This window comes from Cucurbita pepo, chromosome LG17, assembly GCF_002806865.2.
Source record: "Cucurbita pepo subsp. pepo cultivar mu-cu-16 chromosome LG17, ASM280686v2, whole genome shotgun sequence".
Classification (NCBI taxonomy): Eukaryota; Viridiplantae; Streptophyta; class Magnoliopsida; order Cucurbitales; family Cucurbitaceae; genus Cucurbita; species Cucurbita pepo.
In genome coordinates, this window is record NC_036654.1 from 5356280 (window position 1) to 5373666 (window position 17387).

Here is a 17387-nt window from a genome sequence, read left to right on the forward strand (position 1 = left end):
TGGATTTTTCTTTCTTATATATTGTGAACAAAGAAACATAAAGAAAAAAATGTTGAGATATATTATTTATGGAATATATCCTAGATATTATATCTTAATATTCTTCAATTTATGGTTAGATTTATAGTATATTTTATTTATTTACCAGATTTAGTTAGATATATATTTTTTTCTATTTTTAGGTATTAGTTGATAGTTTGTATCCTATTTAAACGTGGTAAACATGAATGAAGATCATACTTTCGATCCCAATTCTATTTCTATTTCTCATTCTTAACATGGTATCAGAGCACCGATCTTGATATTCCTAATATCAAAGCATCGATCGTGGTATTCCTAATACCCCCTTGGACTCTGAGTCCAAGGGGAGTATTACCTAAAGCCAAACCCTAACCAATCAGTGAAGTCTTTACCATCGTCAATCATCCAATATCAAGAATACGTTATAAGCATCTTCAAATTTCTCACCAAGCTCTAAGGTGACATATTCAAGATGTTCGTATTTTCTTTCACAGCCTCTCAAGTGATCCAAAGCACCGATCTTGGTGTCATTATCCACTAAAGCATTTATGCATGGACCAACAAGTGATCAGGGAGGATATTCACTTGTTCCAAATCAAATTAAATGGACAAGTTATCAATCCTCGAGTCAATCATTGCAGTCTATTTCTAAAGCATTTATGCATGGACCGAGAAGTGATCAGGGAGGATATTCACTTGTTCCAAATCAAATTAAATGGGACAAGTTACCAATCCTCGAGTCAATCATTGCGGTCTATTTCTGAGTCTTGCATCTTTCTTGAAAATTCAATAATTTCTTGAAAGTCTAAAAATGCAAACCAATCAAAGGCGGTCTATTTTTTTTACGGATATTTTCATTACTGAGAAGACAAGAGTGAAAGACAACTTGGGTGTTATTGACCTACCGTAAAGACAAGTTAAAGACAAGTTGGACGTGATTAACATACACTCTCCAACTTGAGGGGGAGTGTTGAGATATATTATTTATGGAATATATCCTAGATATTATATCTTAATATTCTTCAATTTATGGTTAGATTTATAGTATATTTTATTTATTTACCAGATTTAGTTAGATATATATTTTTTTCTATTTTTAGGTATTAGTTGATAGTTTGTATCCTATTTAAACGTGGTAAACATGAATGAAGATCATACTTTCGATCCCAATTCTATTTCTATTTCTCATTCTTAACAAAAAAGAAGATTAGAATTCGTGTATACAATCTCAATAATGACTGTTTTTTGTTGGGATTCTGTTCTTGTTCTTGTTCGTCTTTCAGATTCATTTTTCTGATTACTGAAGAAACTAGATAATTGTTTTTGTTTGTTAATGGCGATGGCGTTTGGAAGAGCTGAGAAACAGAGCATTCATGGTGGGTGAGGGGTTTAGGGAGAAGAAGAAGAAGAAGAAGAAGAAGAAGAAGATAACGGTCAAAAGAAATGGATGGGCGGTCAGGCAGGAAGGGGGTAATAATGTAAATTCGCATGGTCTTGCTCCCCGTGGATGAGCCAATTATTACGACTGTGGTGTCCCCAACCAGCATTTCGTACTTCTGCGGTTGCGCTGTTGAGGCTCTCGACTTTTTTTTTTTTTGTTGGGGTTTATAATATTATCTTTTTATATCTTAATAATAAAAATAATTATTTTTTATTTTTTATTTTTTATGTTGAATTGCACGTGATATCTCACGTGACTAATCCGCCGCCTCCCTTCCAATTTCCTCTCTTTGCGCGTGCTTTGACTCGTGAATGGAAATCTCGTCACTCTGGTTTTTCTTTTTATATTTCCGGGATTTAATTCCTTTTTCCCATTTTATAAAATAATAATAAAAGAATAGCACATATATTCTCCTCATGATGACGTGGCACCTTATCAGCATGCCACGTCACCAAACATTCTTTATTTAAATAATAATATGAAACCGACCAGGGTCCCGTCCCAAATCATTATTTGGAAAAGAAATTAAGTAGGTGTGTGTGAAAAGAAAATAGTAATTAGAAAGTTGAGCTACTTAATTATTAAAAGTAAAAGATAATAATATATGATTAATTAATTTTATTAGTGGGAAAAAGATAATTATATGGCGTGGAAAAGTTTAGGATAGAGATGAATTTGGGGTTCCTTGAAATATAATATAAAGTTAGATTAATTAATTAATACATGCATGTTGGGAGGAGATTTCCTAGTAAACTTGAGTGGGGTCCCTGACTTTTCAACCATTTCAAAGATGGTGATCCATGAAATATTGGTAGGTGAGAAAATCTAATGCTTAATCAATATTTATTTTAAATACAAAAATTAATTAAAAATATTTAAGTGTTTTGACTTTTCTTTACATTATTTTTTAAATTATGCTTCTTTTCTTTATGCGTTGAATATTTGCAACCAAAATTAAAAATTCCAAAAGGGTAATGACGTCAGGTATAGAGCTTAATTTAGTATTTAATAATAATAATAATAATAATAAAGCCCAATTCATGGCCCAAATCCTATAGCGGCCCAATTTTCCGCATGGGCTTCATAAATTGGATCATTTTCGATTAAGCCCAGGAGTTAGAATCGGTTTTGGGCTTTAAATGGGCTTCAAGCTCAATAGTCCGTTAGTTTTTGGGCCAAGACCTTTCCATGGGCCATGTCCTTATTAGTTGGTTTATGGGCCATGCCTTCCCAAATAGGCCCACGTCAAAATTAGCTTAAGCTAACGTAGCCCGGTCCAACCAAACCGCTCCAAAAGTTTATTGGACTAAATTAAATTGTGGGTAACTAAAATGAAACGAAATTAGACCCAAAATATATGAAATATATTAGAAAATTTTCTAATATTTTTATTGGACTATGTTTTCTATCTATTTAGAAGACTTTTATTTTATTTTATTTTATGTTTTTTAATAATGTTTTCAAAATTTATTATTCATATACAATATATTTTTTAATGTTTTTTTGTGTATTTAGGTTTTTAATTAAAATTATAAAAGGTAAAAATAGATTAAAAAAGATAAAAAAAAAATAATACAATATTACAAATATAATTTTTGGAAAAAAGGAGAGAGAGAGAGAGAAATCGGCCGACCTAAAGCAATACGCCGCACCTTCATTTATATTATTTGATTAATTTGAATGGAGGAGGACAGGAGCGTAATTTCATAAAAACACGAGGGTATTAACGTAAATAAGGTAATATTCACGAACCAAATTGCGTGCTCAAGAAATAAGAGGCTCAAACGGAATAAAAAAATAAAAAATAAATAAAAAAAAATATAAAACAAACAAACGAAAAACGGGAGATTTTTGGGTTTCCCATTTTGCTTCGTTTCTTTCAAATATTCAAAAAAGGAAGAAAAAAACACAATTAATTTAATTATTTGTAAAGGAGTTTCGGTTTTTTTTATTTAATTTAATTTTTAATTTATAATTTTTTTTTGGTTCCCTTTTGTTCCTTTCACGCCGCAGAGAAAGAAAAATACAACGCAGAAACCCTAATAACAAACTTTCTGTAACGGAGGAATTTTCGATTTTTNATTTGGTTCTTTAAATTTTAAGCTTTATAAAGAATTATTTGAAAATAAGAAAATCACATAAAAAAAAGAAATAAAAAGAGGGAAAAGAGAATTTGAGATATGAGAAAGACGAACATATAATCCGGAATCTGTATTCTGTTATTCATCTTGTTCTTGTAAATCTAATGGCGGAAGATAAAGAGCGGGAGAGTGGACAGAGCATCGCCACATGGGGGACATGGGAGGAGCTTTTACTCGCCTCTGCCGTCATGCGCCATGGATTTAAGGACTGGAATTCTGTCGCCATGGAAGTTCAGGCTCGTTCTTCTCTCCCTCATCCCCTAACCACCGCCTCTAACTGTGAACTCAAATTTCTTGACCTTAAACGACGGTTTACTTCTTTTCAAAACGATGCCGTTTTGAACGAGAACGGCGCTGGAATTACCGATAACGTCGATAGCGCCGTACCTTGGGTTGATGAGTTGAGGAAACTCCGCGTTGCCGAACTCCGACGAGAGGTCCAGAACTATGACGTTTCAATCAAGTAAATCTATATAGNTTTTTTTTTTTTTTTTTTTTGAAACGTTATTTTTATCTTATTATTTTCAGATCTGAGTTCATCGTATTGAGATTTTCGTTAGCTCGTTGCAGTTGAAGGTCAAGAGATTGGAGGAGGAGCGAGACCAAGGCTTGAACGACAGCGAGGCCGGCACTGGAAAACCAGATCTAAAGACGGAGGCTAGAGAACGACGATCAGAAAACGACAAAAAGCTCTTCGGAGAACCAGACCACCGGTCCGGATCGAAGGGAACAGTCGTGAAGCCAGCGGCGGTTCCTGGAGAAGATTCCGACCGGGAGGATTTCTCCGTCAACCAATCCAATTCCACCGGTTCCAAAAGCGGTAACCGAAAAAGCACAGCCGAAAACACGAAATCCGAAACCAAACCGGAGTTTACCGGTTCATGCAGACCAGAACCGAACCGGAGAGCCGCTGAACTAGCCGGACCGCAGTCGGACGACGGCAGTACGGACACTGTGGTTAAGAACCCGACGTGCGACACATCTGGCACGACGAAGAAGAAAAAGGAGACGAAGCGAGTTGACGACTCGTCCGAGTTAGCGGACTCGGAGGCTGAGTCAAACGGCGGAGAAACCGCAACGAGAGAGAGCAGCGAAGTACAAAGCTCGGCGAGTTTGACGGGAAGGATGAAGAGGAGGAGATTCCTTAGAAAGGAGATCTCCGGCGGTAGCAGCGGGAACGAACCTCGCCGAACAGTCGCCGTCAAGTCACGGCGGTTCGATGAGGTTTTGCAGATGATTCGATCGCATAAACATGGCTCCTTGTTCGAATCCCGTCTTCAAAGTCAGGTACCATTTTTTCCATTTCCAATTTTTTCTTTTTCATAAAATAATTTTTTAATTTTAAAAATAATATTCGGTAGAAAAAAATATAATCACAACAATTTGATGCCATGAACTTCCCATTTTGGGTTTAGCTTTAATTGGATAATTAGTGCTAAATTCAATAATTACTAATTAAAATACCATTTTAGTCATTAAACTTTAAAATATTATATTAACCTTGCAAAAATAACATAAGCAAAATTAACCTCTTGAACATTTAAATGAATTAAAATATAATAATAATTTAAAGAAGTGAATATTAAGGATATAATTATTTTGGGTAATTAATTTGATGTTTGAGGTCCAAAGCTATTAAAAGCTTTTTCGACCAATAAATTTGGACCATTTCCAATGGGAACCAAAATGGAAGAAAGAGGAAAATGAGGGACCCATTCGGTTAAAGCTTCTTCTATCCGCGTTGCTACTTTTCTTTTGGGCTTTTTTTTAAATATTTTTTTAATAATTAAAATACAGTTGCAGATGAAAACTGTTCTGTTTTTCTTCTTTACTAAGAAATATTTGGATTAAGCAACTTCTATATATATATATAAAATATACCCACAAAATTTTCTTTGAGGCCCTTATATTATTTTCATTCCTAAAATAATTAAATGAAATTAGTGTTAAAGTTTTATATTTATCGTATTGATTTAAGTCTAGAGCTGAATTTGGACCTTATTTTATATTTTATATATTTTTTAAATACGTAGTATATGTAATATGGTTCTTGTTTTTTTTTTTTTTTAAAGAATCTTCTCATCAATATTTTGGAAATTTACTCGTGCTTTGTTTTTATTTATTTATTTATTTTTAAATAATTCTAAAGAGGGTATTTTATCCTGGCATATTGGATGTGTGTGCTTTTCGGCTGTTTGTATAGAAATCACTTGGGCCATGCCATGGTCGTTCCCATGGACCCTCCTTGCCCCACCGGACTCCCTCCGGTTTGGCCCTTCCTACCTTGGCTTATCAACCATTTCTGTAGGGCTAATCCTTTTAGGGATGCGAGAGCCTTGGATATGTTGATATTATCCTTTGAATATAATTAAAATTAGTATATATCTATGAACTAACAGAGTTTGGCCCTTTCATTGAGATCTTCTGTGCTGTTTTGTGGTTTGAACGACTTGTGTAAGTAAACCCACATCGTGTTTTTTTTTTTTTTCTTTCCAGGAGACGGAAGAGTACAAGGGCATGATTCGGCAGCATCTTGACCTGGAAACAGTTCAGGCCAAGCTCAATTCTGGCTCTTATCCGTCGTCTAGCCTCGCATTTTACCGAGATCTCTTGCTTCTTTGCAACAACGCGGTCACCTTCTTCCCCAATTCGTCTAAGGAGTATGTAGCTGCTCGTGAACTTCGTCTTCTTGTCTCATACGAAATGAAGAAGAGTATGCCTGTTGCAAGGGCTGACCCTTCACCAGGGGGTTCGTCCCCACCAAATCCTTCTTCCCAATCCAAGGGTCCTCCTGATCTTGAAGGATCTCAGTCCCTGCCTGCCAAGCGGAAATCCCATGTTCCTATAGTAGTTTGTCGGAAACGGAGCAAGATTTCATCTAAGCTTTCATCAAGTGGTCTTGGTGAAAAGAGTGATCGAACCAATGATGATGAGAAGTTAGCCCTTGATCTTAAATCAAGTGTTAAAATGGCTTCAACGGTGGTTGAAGACCATGGTACTACAAAAGATAGCAGCAGCAAGATTAAAGAGAGATCTATAACTGGAGCCAGAAGCATGCGAAGGAGCAATGATAGCGCCACAAACTCGAGTGGCCCCAGCATCAAGAAACAGACTACGAATTCTGGATGGAAACCCAATTCAGCCAACGAAACAGAGACACCAACTCCAGATAATAAGAAATCCGAGACAGTTGCCCTAGAGAAGAAGCGAAGTGCAGCAGATTTCTTGAAGAGGATCAAGCAGAACTCACCTGCAGAGACTACGAAGAGAAATGGCAGAGGTGGAAGTAGTAACAAAAGTAATGCTACTGCAGCAGCTGGAGAACAAAAGAAGGGCAGTGGCAAAAATGGAGGAAAGGAGAAAGCGTCATCCATAAGGCAAAGCAACGAAAAGAAGCGCCTAAAGGAGGATCCTAGCCCTTCCAAGCGCAGTGTCGGGCGACCGCCCAAGAAGGCAGTGGAAGCCAATCCCAATCCCGCTCCAACAAAAAGAGCCAGGGAAGGTGGTGGAAAAGAACCGCTGAAGCGGGCAAGAAAAAGGGCTAGAAGGTGACCATATCAAGTCTTCTGCTGCTGATTGTTTGTATAGTAATAGACTTAGCCTGCAGTGAATCAATATGTATTGCATTTAATTATTTTTAACTTCTAATTTGTTACACGGAAAAGTTGGGCACTACTTTCCTTAGTTTCCTGCTAAAGCTGGTTAACCAAATAGTTATAAACTTCAAGTAGCTCCTATATTCAACCTCTTTTCACTCTAATGATTTGGGAAGATCTGGACCGTAGGATCAAGAGAACCAGTTTGTTCCAAGTACAAGAGGCCATGTGTGGTGGATATTGGAGATGGGGCAAAAGCTCTAAGTGTTATGAATGTCTAGAGAGAGTTCCCACCACCACACATTAAATGATAAAATCTGAATGAATTTCATATAATATATTCTACCTTTTTGATCTTAGGGTATATTTAGGTTTTCTAAATCAGGCAACTTAGAAGAAGTTTATACATGGGTCGCATCTTAAAATCACTAGACAAATAATGTTACACAAGTATTCATCAGCCTTCCTATGTTAACTCTTACCATTGCCAAAAAGAAAAAGGGGAAAATAAGAACAAAATGAAGAGAAAAAAACAACCAACCCCACAGTTAAACCTAAGCGAAGGGAACATTCAACTCAATCATCATCATATGGTATTTTACAGGAAAAGGGGCCCTTGAGAGTTTAGGTGTATCACTCCCTAATTAACTCAAAAGTAGCTTACCACATCTAGTCGTCTTTCGATCAAAACGATGCTTTTGCAGAGTGAACCACCTCTGTTTCAAAACGATTACTGTCATTCCCGGTCCATCGATTGTCCATGAGAGAATCTGTGGCCACCTTCGTCTGTTATAAAAGCACAGGGTGTCAAGGGATGTACAGTATGAACTACTACTGAAGAATATAAATATCAAGAAAGCATGAACAAATTTGGTTGCCCAAGACTCAAAAACTCGTAGGGTTCGTTAGCTGGTATTATGGATTGTTCTGAAGTGATCGATATGATACGACGGGGAATGAATATAAACAAAAAGCATAGTCACGGTTGAAAGAAAAGTTACCGCTTCCAGCATCAGACATATCCCCGAGCCTATTAATAGCATCGATAAGTGATTGTTCATGGTCCTGGATGGAGTAAGTTAGCATATTAGGGAACAGAATAGAATGGAAGACTAGTTGTATGTATCAAATGCTTCTTACATTGAGAACTTTCTTTGCCCTTTCAACTTCAACAGGATCTGGATGATTTGAACCGAAGACTCTCTCCACCTAACCAAATAAACAAGAAATTATGGAGATGCTAGAAAGCTAACTAGTTTGTAAAGGTCAAAAGAATGCAACACTAGTGCTTGTACCTCTCTAATTAGAGTTTCCGTGTGGAGTATCCGTATATCATCAGATGGCTTCTTCCCAATGCCATTTTGGGATGGCAAAAAATCTTTTCTGGACTGAGACTTGGCGACTCCTCTACCTCTGCCTGCACCAGATACACCATCACGGCCAACCGAACGATTCATTCCATGACCTGATCCACCATAACCACCTCTATGTGGGATTCCAGGATCCTCATCAACCCATTGGATGTCCTCAGGAGATATCTGCATTGCCAATTCAAGGTAAGAACAAGCAAGAAAATTGTACTCCATTTCTCAAAATTCAGATCTTTGAATTTGGGTCTAGTAAGATTTTAAGCAGATAGTATGGAATTTCATTATATAACTCGAATAACGGAATATCTCATATTTATCAGCCACCATTGACATAACATCAACAGCCAAAAAAGCAAGCAGATGAAGAATTCTTCCGCATTTTAAAGCACTTATCCAACAGATCACAGTAAAAATACATAATGCATGCCACCGTACAATCTCAAATTTGGATCTTCCCATAAAAACTGTCGTGTGTGTGTGTGTGTGTATATATATATAAGACAGAAAGAAAAGACCCAAATGACGCAACTCTAAATTCTGATGCCTACAAACTCAATGAATTTTATACTTCACCAATTCAATAATGTTTACTATTTCATCTCCTGTCCTCAGAAATTTGGAAGTTAGGAACTACCTAAATATTTGGCTCTAACGTATCTAGTTTTAGTTCAAATGGAACTTCGGCCTAACTTAATCCTATAAGATGTAAGCAATCTTTAATCTTCTAAGGTAACTTTAACCTATCAGTTATCACTTGATTCAATCCATATTGTTGGTAAACCCATGCATACTGGCTTAGCCATAATTATGGAATTTAACTGTAAAGTTTAAAGAAATCAACTTCAGAATATAGGCAATGATAAACATAGTAGTCCTGTAAAGTTATCCACAAAGCGAAGGCTTTAAAATACAGCAAGAGCATATGAACTACCAAGTATCAACAGCTTTGAAGAGGTGATCAAACAAATTATACACTAAATGATAGCAAGGAACATCGTATGCCCCAAAAGTGGGTGAAGCACCTCTTATCCACCATATATCCCAACAATTAATTCTGTCAAGATCCAAACTAACCACGAAGACCTCAAGAAATCTCCCCCCAACTCACCAAGCAAATTGAGGTTTACCTAGAACATGAACTACATTTTCCAACACCCACCTACAAAAAACAAGCCACTAACGACCAGCTAAGGGAAATAATCACATCTTTGAATGGAACCATCTTGAGTTTTTTAAAGAGCGGGGGAGGGGAGGAAAAGGAGGGTTGAGCAAGCAGGGAACAAAAGAAGGATATTCAAGAGAAGGTCCGTGAAGAATTTTGGGTCCAAATATAAAAGTCACCAAAGTTTGGACAAAGGAAGATACCATGCAACAATAGAAGTGAAGTTAGTCCCAAAACTCAAAAGATAAAAAAGAGACCACCTAAAATGGAAGTTATGAAAAAGAGAGGGAGGATCACCATTCCACAACAAGACAAAATTAACAAAAGCATCTTTCCATACACAAATCGTACTGAGAGAGTGTGGAAGGTGTCATTGTCAATTTTTTTAAAAGGAAACAGAACTTTTCATTTAAATAATAAAAAGAGACTAATGCTGAAACCTAAAAGAAACCAAAAGGAAATTAACAAAATAGAAAAAATACATTAAAAAACCAGATTACAAAGGAAAGATTAACGCATTTCAATGATTCTTGCACAATACCAAATATGGAAAATAAATAGCAAAAACAAATAAATACTTTTCATTGGAAGGTGTCATTGCCAATCCAGTGATCCTCTTAAAAAGGAATACGAGACCCATCCCCAACAAAGTACTTAACAAACTTTTTTAAAACAGGAAGTTGGTGTATGACTTCAGTGAAAAATGTCTTCGGCAATTGATTATTCTCATAGGTTCTGTTCTATACATGGGAAGGAAAAAAAAAAAAGAGAGAGAGAGAGAGAGAGATGTAAAAGCTTATTTGTTATTGACCGAGCATTTTAAGGGGAACGAGTAGAATCAATTCTAGAGACGTGAATTTAATTGCCAATAGTAAAAAGAAAAAAGTGATTGTACTTCCATTTTCTGTTTTCTGTTTCTTTTAACTTCATAATTTTAAAATGAAGCTTCAAACTATTTTGAAACCAAATCAATACAACAGTAACAAATTTCATAAATCAAGGACCAGGATGCTTTTATAAATATCAAAAGAAGAACAATCTGAGGTATAGTTGTTTGGGCAGTAAAAGACATCACGGAGACTGACAAAGAAAAATACAGTAACCTCCCAATTCCTACATTAATTAGTAAACTTTTGTGTTCATATTGAAGGTCCTAGCAATAATTCTCACACAACTCCAAATATGGAGAATAAAGGAAATGGCTATACAACTCCAGGTGAAGGTGAAACCATAGAAGTTAGGATGCAAGTATCTAAAGAATTGTAGTAAAACCAAAGAAATAGTAGTGAATAGATATACCTCTGAAAGATTAACCCACTCCCATGTCTCATTGGCAGAACCGATATCATACACCAAGGCATGTCGTCCCTGAGTATACACAGATGTACTTCAGCAACTTCCCGTAATGAAATATGAATTAGTATACGAGTAGAAGATAGTTTACCTCCGCAGCATTGTAATCAGTTATAACAGCTTCATAAAAATTATTATCATCCGGCCATCTAGTTCTCACTTTCCTCCCAATTAGTGGATTCAATGTTGCTCCTTCAACTGGCTCAATGGCTCCGGAAGAAACCCTATTAGCAACTTGACTCCTACCACTAGGAACTGAAGTTTGGTACTGTTTGGCTGAAGATGCCCCAGGTAACATCTGGGGAAGGAAAATAAATGAAGGAATAAATAAACAAAAGAAAATTAAGAATAAATAGAGCCACAGAATTCATGAATCTGAAACTCACAGATTTTTGTTTTTTGCCCTTGGGTGTGGGGATAGCTCCTCTTTTTGCAACAGATGAGGATGGCTGATGAGAAGGAGCAACAGTTTGTTGGTGAAAGGATTGAGACGGCCCAGTAAAGGACTGTGGAGGTACCAAATGGGTTAGTTTCTGTTTCTTGCGAGATGCAGAAACAGTAGGGCTGGGTATTGGATCATGAATGGCTTGACTGGTACTGAGCTTGCCAGGCTGATGCCCACCTGCCTGTCTCCACTCCCTACGACATGACCCAAAAGTATCCATCGATATTTAAAAGAGCCTTCAAAACTACAAACCTAAAATATAGGGTTTTTTTTCTTTTCTTTTTTGTTCATGTTATCAAACCTTATACTTCTAATCACGTCATCTGCATTAACCCGTCCAAGAAGCTCTCTGTGCTCCTCATTTGACAATCTTAACTCTTTTCTGAGTTCTGTGATCAAACTTTCTTTCTCCTGAAGAAAATACATTTCATGTAGCAATCATTTAAACCTGATCAAACAAATACCAATATTAGATACTTGAAATAGAAACAAAAAGTACCCAAGTAATGGCATCAGCTTGAGCTTTAAAGGCTCTAAGAACAGAACTGTAAGCTTCCTTCTCAAGTTGATGAATTTGGGCTTCCATGTCAGTTTCACCGTACATCCTGGGATATGGAACAGAACCCATGACTGATCTTCCATTCCCTGAAACACGACCCCCTCCTCCTCTTGCAATTCTATTCTGGTGAGATGGAGGGAGATCGTCATCAGTTCCTGAAATCGATGGTGCAATAAAAATATTAGACCATGTAGCTGGATCCAAATTATAGATGCCAGGGACAAATGTAGTCACTGTCTTCCTGAAACAAAACAGTTAAGAGACCAAACCATAGATGAAGAATTCTAAAAAAAAATAATGCTAGTTCCTAATGTAAATAGGTTAAGAAAGATTTTCACATGATGCTAAGGAAGTAGTGGATAGCTTCAAAAGGGAAGAAGGTCAGTAGTCTAAGTCTAGCGGTCAAAGGAGATCATCAACATGTGATGCGAACTGTGTATATGGGTTAATAACTGATAAACTAGTTCCTTCACAAATAATTTTAAAAGCTAAGAAACCCAACAGCCACTTAGCTAAACAACTACCAACAATTTTATGCTTGATCTTCCGTCAACCAGCTCGTCGTGATTCATTCTTGAAAAGTAACAGTTATTGAGAAAATGAAGAGTCACGAGCTGAAAGCTGATGTAATGTCCTAGTATCTTTCCTAATTATTTCCTAGAGAACATATTTAAACTGATACAACGAGTATAACCTTGAAGAAGAAAGAGAAAAAAAAAAGCCAATGCCTTAATTAAATACATCTAAAATCAATCCATAACTACATTTCAACAGCTTTCACATTCTGGAGAGATATTGCAACAGTTATGAGGTTTAAGTTCGTAAATACAAAAGGTCCAAATTTTTACATCCCAATACATCCTGCGGGTAACCACCTGCAACGCCAATGAAGTCAAGAATTTGCCGAAGAAAGATGCAAAAGATGAAGGATTCCCTCAAAACTACTGTATAATGTTAAAAACTTCGAATGTTCCTCCAAGCAACATACAACCTCAATCGATACTATCATCCCCCCAAGCCCCGGAAAGCAAGATTGAAATCCCAATTCTAAAAACTAAACGGCATCATAAATTCCTAGAGAGAACACCTGAAAACCCTAATAACTAAAGAAAAAGCATCGTTAGAGTTAACTTACCGCTACTATCATAGGGCTCGTAATCCATAGCCAGTTCGCAACCGACCAAAAAACCCTCGCAAACACTCAGAAAGACAGCAGCAAGAATAATGTAGAAAAAGAAATCGAAGAGAGCAGAAGATAGGGAGAGCGATAAATGAGGAGTTGGAGCTCAAATCTGTTGAAAGAAGACGAATCTCCGACGAAGTGCGAAGAACTTCAGGCTGTGATTGGCGTTGAAGTGGAGGAATTTGAGTGAATCACGTCAAATGGAAATCGACGGCGATGTAGAATGATAACACTCAGCTCCTGACCTGAGTTCGGGACTGAGTTTGTGTGTACAAGAACAATTTTTTGGTCATCAAAATTAGACGAAGGTTTTTTTCTTTCCCTAATAAAAGGGACAGACGGATGTGAACTCGATTTACAGCCGAATTATTTATGAGCTTATAGTTGCTTTCAATTCCGCTTGCGATCTTTCTCCGGCCCAATTCAATCTCTTGGGCTCACCTTGGGCTTGTGCTTGGTCTTGGGCTTGGGTTTGGGCTTGGGCTTGGACTGAAAATATCTTATTATATTTATAAAATTTTATTTATTATTTAATTTATTTATTTTATAAAATGTTTAAGCCCAATTAAAGTTTGGGCTTTCTATTGTATCAGCCCACGCTTTAAAGGAGTTTCAATGTAACGAATTGCAATGGTTGCAAATAAAATCATATAAAACAGATTTAAATTACGAAACCTAGTCGTCGTCGCCGGCGAAATTCGGAACCGGCGCTCTCTCTAGTGTCTACGATGGCTGAAGGAGATACAGTAGTAGCAGCGGCAGCCGCAGCAGCTTCCACGAGCTTCAACCGCGAAGGATCATCTCTTTGCGAAGAGTGTAATTCGAACCCGTCGAAGTACAAGTGCCCCGCTTGCTCTTTGCGTTCTTGTAGTCTTGATTGCGTCAATGGTCACAAGCGGCGCAGTGGCTGTACTGGTAAAAGGAAGCAGACTCAATTCGTCCCGATTTCTCAGTTCAACGATAGTGTCCTTCTTTCCGGTACTTCAGTCCACCCCTGTATTCATATCACTGGTTTCAAGTGTTTCAATTCATACTAATTTTGGTTTTATTAGAGTATTTGCGTTTCCAGTTCGTTGTGATTCGTTTAGTTTGTAGATTGGTTTGGTCTTTTGATCTGTTAGCTTATTTGGGTATCGTTCCTAATTATGTTTTTTATAACGTATTTTATATTTTGATTGTACTGCATGGCAATTCGTACCGCCTTTTTTAATAATTTGTTTGAATTTAAGTCATTAGATGATGTTTGATCAAGTTTTGTAGTTTGATATGATTTGTGGGAGTAATTTGTTCAGTAATTTCTGGTAATATCTGTGTTCTTATGTCCCTAACAATGGATTTGGTGATCGTTTTACCATGCGTAGACTATAATTTGCTGGAGGAAGTGAAGAGGATGGCTGAATCTGCTCAAAGACTTAGAAAGAAATTGTGTCCCTATACTCATCCTTATTATAGGCTACCATTTCACCTTAAAAGTTTGCGCACTGCTGCTTCAAGCCGGAGAACAAAAATAATGTTTCTCCCCACTGGAATGACGAAAAGGGAGAAAAATCAAACTCGATATGATAAGAGGTTACTTTCTCTTTATTTATCTATCTATTGGCTGCTTAAAAAGTTGCATCATCATACATTGAGTAATTGGATCGGTTGAATTACAACCCCAAAGAGCTATTAGTAAACATTTGGATGTCTTGTTTTTGTTATCTATATTTTCAAAAACTTGATTTTGTTTTAAAATTTGGCTAAGAATTAAAATGTTTTCTTAAGAACGATGAAAGTCATTGTCGATAAATGATGAGAAAATAAGTATGATCTCCCGAAAGCAAATATACAAAACCAAATGGTTATCGAACGAGACCTAAATTTTTCTATTTCATGTTAGTAATTGTAGTTTGTTGTAAGAATGGAATTAGCCGTACTCATTCTGATGAATCATGAAGCACCAAACCTAAGAAGTTTTTTTGCTTACAGGGAAAAAACAATCTTCTGGACAATCGAATGGCGGTTAAACTCTACGGACGTTGTTTTAGTTGACCATGGGTGAGTTTTCTTCCTCACGCCACTGTGAGGATAGTAATTTCTTTTCCATTTTGGTTCTTTCCTCGAAGTTCATGGCAAGTGAACTTTTATTTGGGATGCATGCTCTAAAAATATTCTCCTTCTCCTGCAGAGTTAATGAAAACACAAATCTGTCTACCGTTCTTGAAAACCATCTACAACCAAGCCCGTGGAAGAATCAAATTCAGAAGTTCTGTGAGCAGCTGGATAGCCTCAAATTTTTTGTCCGTACATACCCCAAGGTTATTGTTCAATTCTTATGGGTTGTCTCTCGAGTATTTCATAATCAGTCAATTAGTAGTGTAGCTAGTGCATTTCTCTGGTGACCTTTAATCATATTTTTATCCATTATGCACCGAGATACGGTGTGCTTCGCTTGTGATTTGCCTATCATGTCATTAATGGGTAGAGATTCATGTAGATCTTTTGTTATACATAGGAGACAGTTACTATTATTGATATGGATAAAAGGTACTAACCTGTTATTGGGCTTATTATGAGATCCAACATCGGCTGGGGAGGAAACGAAACATTCTTTATTAGGGTGTGGAAACTTCTCCCTAGCAGACGTGTTTTAAAAACCGTGAGAGAAAGTCTGAAAGGGAAAGTCCAAAAAGGATAATATCTGCTAGTGGTGGGCTTGGGCTGTTACAAATGATATCAGAGCTAGACACCGGGCGATAATGCCAATGAGGAGGCTAAGCACCGAAGGGGGGTGGATACAAGGCAGTGTGCCAGCAAGAACGCTGGGCCCCGAAAGGGGTGGATTGGGGGGTCCCACATTGGTTGGGGAGGAGAACGAAACATTCTTTATAAGGGTGTGGAAACCTCTCCCTAGCAGACTCGTTTTAAAGTCCTTGAGGGGAAGCTTAAAAGGGAAAGCCCAAAAAGGACAATATCTGCTAGCGGCTGAGGTTGAGCTTGGCTATTACACTTCTACTTCTAGGATAGCATTAGTGTGCATGCCTGAGCTTTGAATGTTTAAATTTTTATCAATTGGCTTATTAAAGTATTCCTCAAAGACAGGTTGCATCGTTGCTATTTGCTTGAAATAATTTCCGATTGCTTCTTTCATCGAAACTTGATTTTCTTTTATTATGTTTAATACGTATATAGGGAGCTATGGCGCCATTCCGTGAGCTGGACTCAAAGATGCCAATAAGACAACTGTTTTCGAATTTGGTTTTTGTGGAATACCCTGTTATATATGTGTTTCTACCCTCTCAAACGCCTAACTTTGAAGTGGTTAAAACTGCAAATCCAGTGAGTCATAATCCGGAAGGTAAAAACACTGGAAAAAATGATCTTGCCAGTCCTGAAGGCGTTCGTTTCAGGGTGGAAGAAATCGAAGACGATGACAATTCCTTCAATACTCAGGTGCTTGATCTGATGAAAGCATCAAATTCAAGCCCACACTGTGAAGTTGATCCCCAAAATGTGCTTGGTGCTGCAACACATAAGTACTCTACAGATTTGATGGGGAAGCATGAAGTTGGGAATAGCCCCAATTCAAGCTCCCAGGCTAAGGAGCTAGGAGTTCATAAAGATTTAGAGTTCGATTTCGAGCAAGATCTAATGGATACATATTCAAATATCATGGCACAGATCAATCCAGACGATTTTCTCGACTGGGACGAAGACTTCTCCAAGGGAGTGGAAATGGAAGGAAGTGGTGACCTTCTTGGGGACGTGTTCACAGTGGATGAATTGGAGGAAGGAGAGATTATGGAATAGTGAATTGGGATGTTCTCCTTTTGGTTGCAGCAGAGCTTCCCAGTTCCTACTTCAGGTAAATCTCGAACCATTTTACTTAGTTGATTTGCCAATCTCAGCAAGCAACGCCCCTGCATTTTGGCCCATGTTTAGATTAGGACATAGCTTGGCCTTGCTGCTGTTTACAATTTTTGCTAATCTTTATTTGATTTATTACATCAATGAGTTTGTATGATAACAAGTATCTCATGGAATTTTATACGTTCATCCGTTCCGTTTTGTTTAACTAGGATTTTGTTTCAAAACTACTCTTAAACGTAAAATATAAGGTTAGAATATTAGATCGAA

At 37.2% G+C, this 17387-nt stretch overlaps 3 protein-coding genes across 3 annotated transcripts; 2 read left to right on the plus strand and 1 right to left on the minus strand.

The window, feature by feature from the left end:
- The first annotated feature begins 3608 nt into the window (after nt 1-3608).
- Nucleotides 3609-7347, plus strand: LOC111778334 (bromodomain-containing protein bet-1). The gene is made up of 3 exons (XM_023658091.1): nt 3609-4066; nt 4164-4890; nt 6100-7347. Exons 1-3 carry the CDS (start codon nt 3708-3710, stop codon nt 7153-7155), a joined length of 2142 nt encoding a protein of 713 aa, XP_023513859.1. The 5' UTR covers nt 3609-3707; the 3' UTR covers nt 7156-7347.
- Nucleotides 7348-7583: 236 nt separating this feature from the next.
- LOC111778335 (protein EMSY-LIKE 4-like) lies at nt 7584-13584 on the minus strand. The gene is made up of 10 exons (XM_023658092.1): nt 13224-13584; nt 12029-12243; nt 11831-11940; nt 11471-11723; nt 11176-11382; nt 11031-11099; nt 8495-8737; nt 8340-8408; nt 8201-8264; nt 7584-7985 (listed from the first exon to the last, which is right to left on the minus strand). The coding sequence occupies exons 1-10, from the start codon at nt 13249-13251 to the stop codon at nt 7936-7938; spliced, it is 1308 nt and encodes a 435-aa protein (XP_023513860.1). The 5' UTR covers nt 13252-13584; the 3' UTR covers nt 7584-7935.
- A 343-nt stretch (nt 13585-13927) lies between these two features.
- Nucleotides 13928-17387, plus strand: LOC111778161 (box C/D snoRNA protein 1-like). The gene is made up of 5 exons (XM_023657840.1): nt 13928-14249; nt 14633-14840; nt 15240-15308; nt 15439-15568; nt 16443-17387. The coding sequence occupies exons 1-5, from the start codon at nt 14000-14002 to the stop codon at nt 17058-17060; spliced, it is 1275 nt and encodes a 424-aa protein (XP_023513608.1). The 5' UTR covers nt 13928-13999; the 3' UTR covers nt 17061-17387.

What these genes read in the sequence shown, in the direction of transcription:
- LOC111778334 (XM_023658091.1), top strand. Translation starts at nt 3,708, where the DNA reads ATGGCGGAAGATAAAGAGCGGGAGAGTGGACAGAGCATCGCCACATGG. An exon ending in AACTATGACGTTTCAATCAA is followed by an intron (nt 4,067 to 4,163) that starts GTAAATCTATAT and finishes GATTTTCGTTAG; the next exon opens with CTCGTTGCAGTTGAAGGTCA. An exon ending in AATCCCGTCTTCAAAGTCAG is followed by an intron (nt 4,891 to 6,099) that starts GTACCATTTTTT and finishes TTTTCTTTCCAG; the next exon opens with GAGACGGAAGAGTACAAGGG.
- LOC111778335 (XM_023658092.1), bottom strand. Translation starts at nt 13,251, where the DNA reads ATGGATTACGAGCCCTATGATAGTAGCG. An exon ending in CGAGCCCTATGATAGTAGCG is followed by an intron (nt 12,244 to 13,223) that starts GTAAGTTAACTC and finishes CATCGATTTCAG; the next exon opens with GAACTGATGACGATCTCCCT. An exon ending in GACGTGATTAGAAGTATAAG is followed by an intron (nt 11,724 to 11,830) that starts GTTTGATAACAT and finishes GTCATGTCGTAG; the next exon opens with GGAGTGGAGACAGGCAGGTG.
- LOC111778161 (XM_023657840.1), top strand. Translation starts at nt 14,000, where the DNA reads ATGGCTGAAGGAGATACAGTAGTAGCAGCGGCAGCCGCAGCAGCTTCC. An exon ending in CAAACTCGATATGATAAGAG is followed by an intron (nt 14,841 to 15,239) that starts GTTACTTTCTCT and finishes TTTTGCTTACAG; the next exon opens with GGAAAAAACAATCTTCTGGA. An exon ending in TTGTCCGTACATACCCCAAG is followed by an intron (nt 15,569 to 16,442) that starts GTTATTGTTCAA and finishes ATACGTATATAG; the next exon opens with GGAGCTATGGCGCCATTCCG.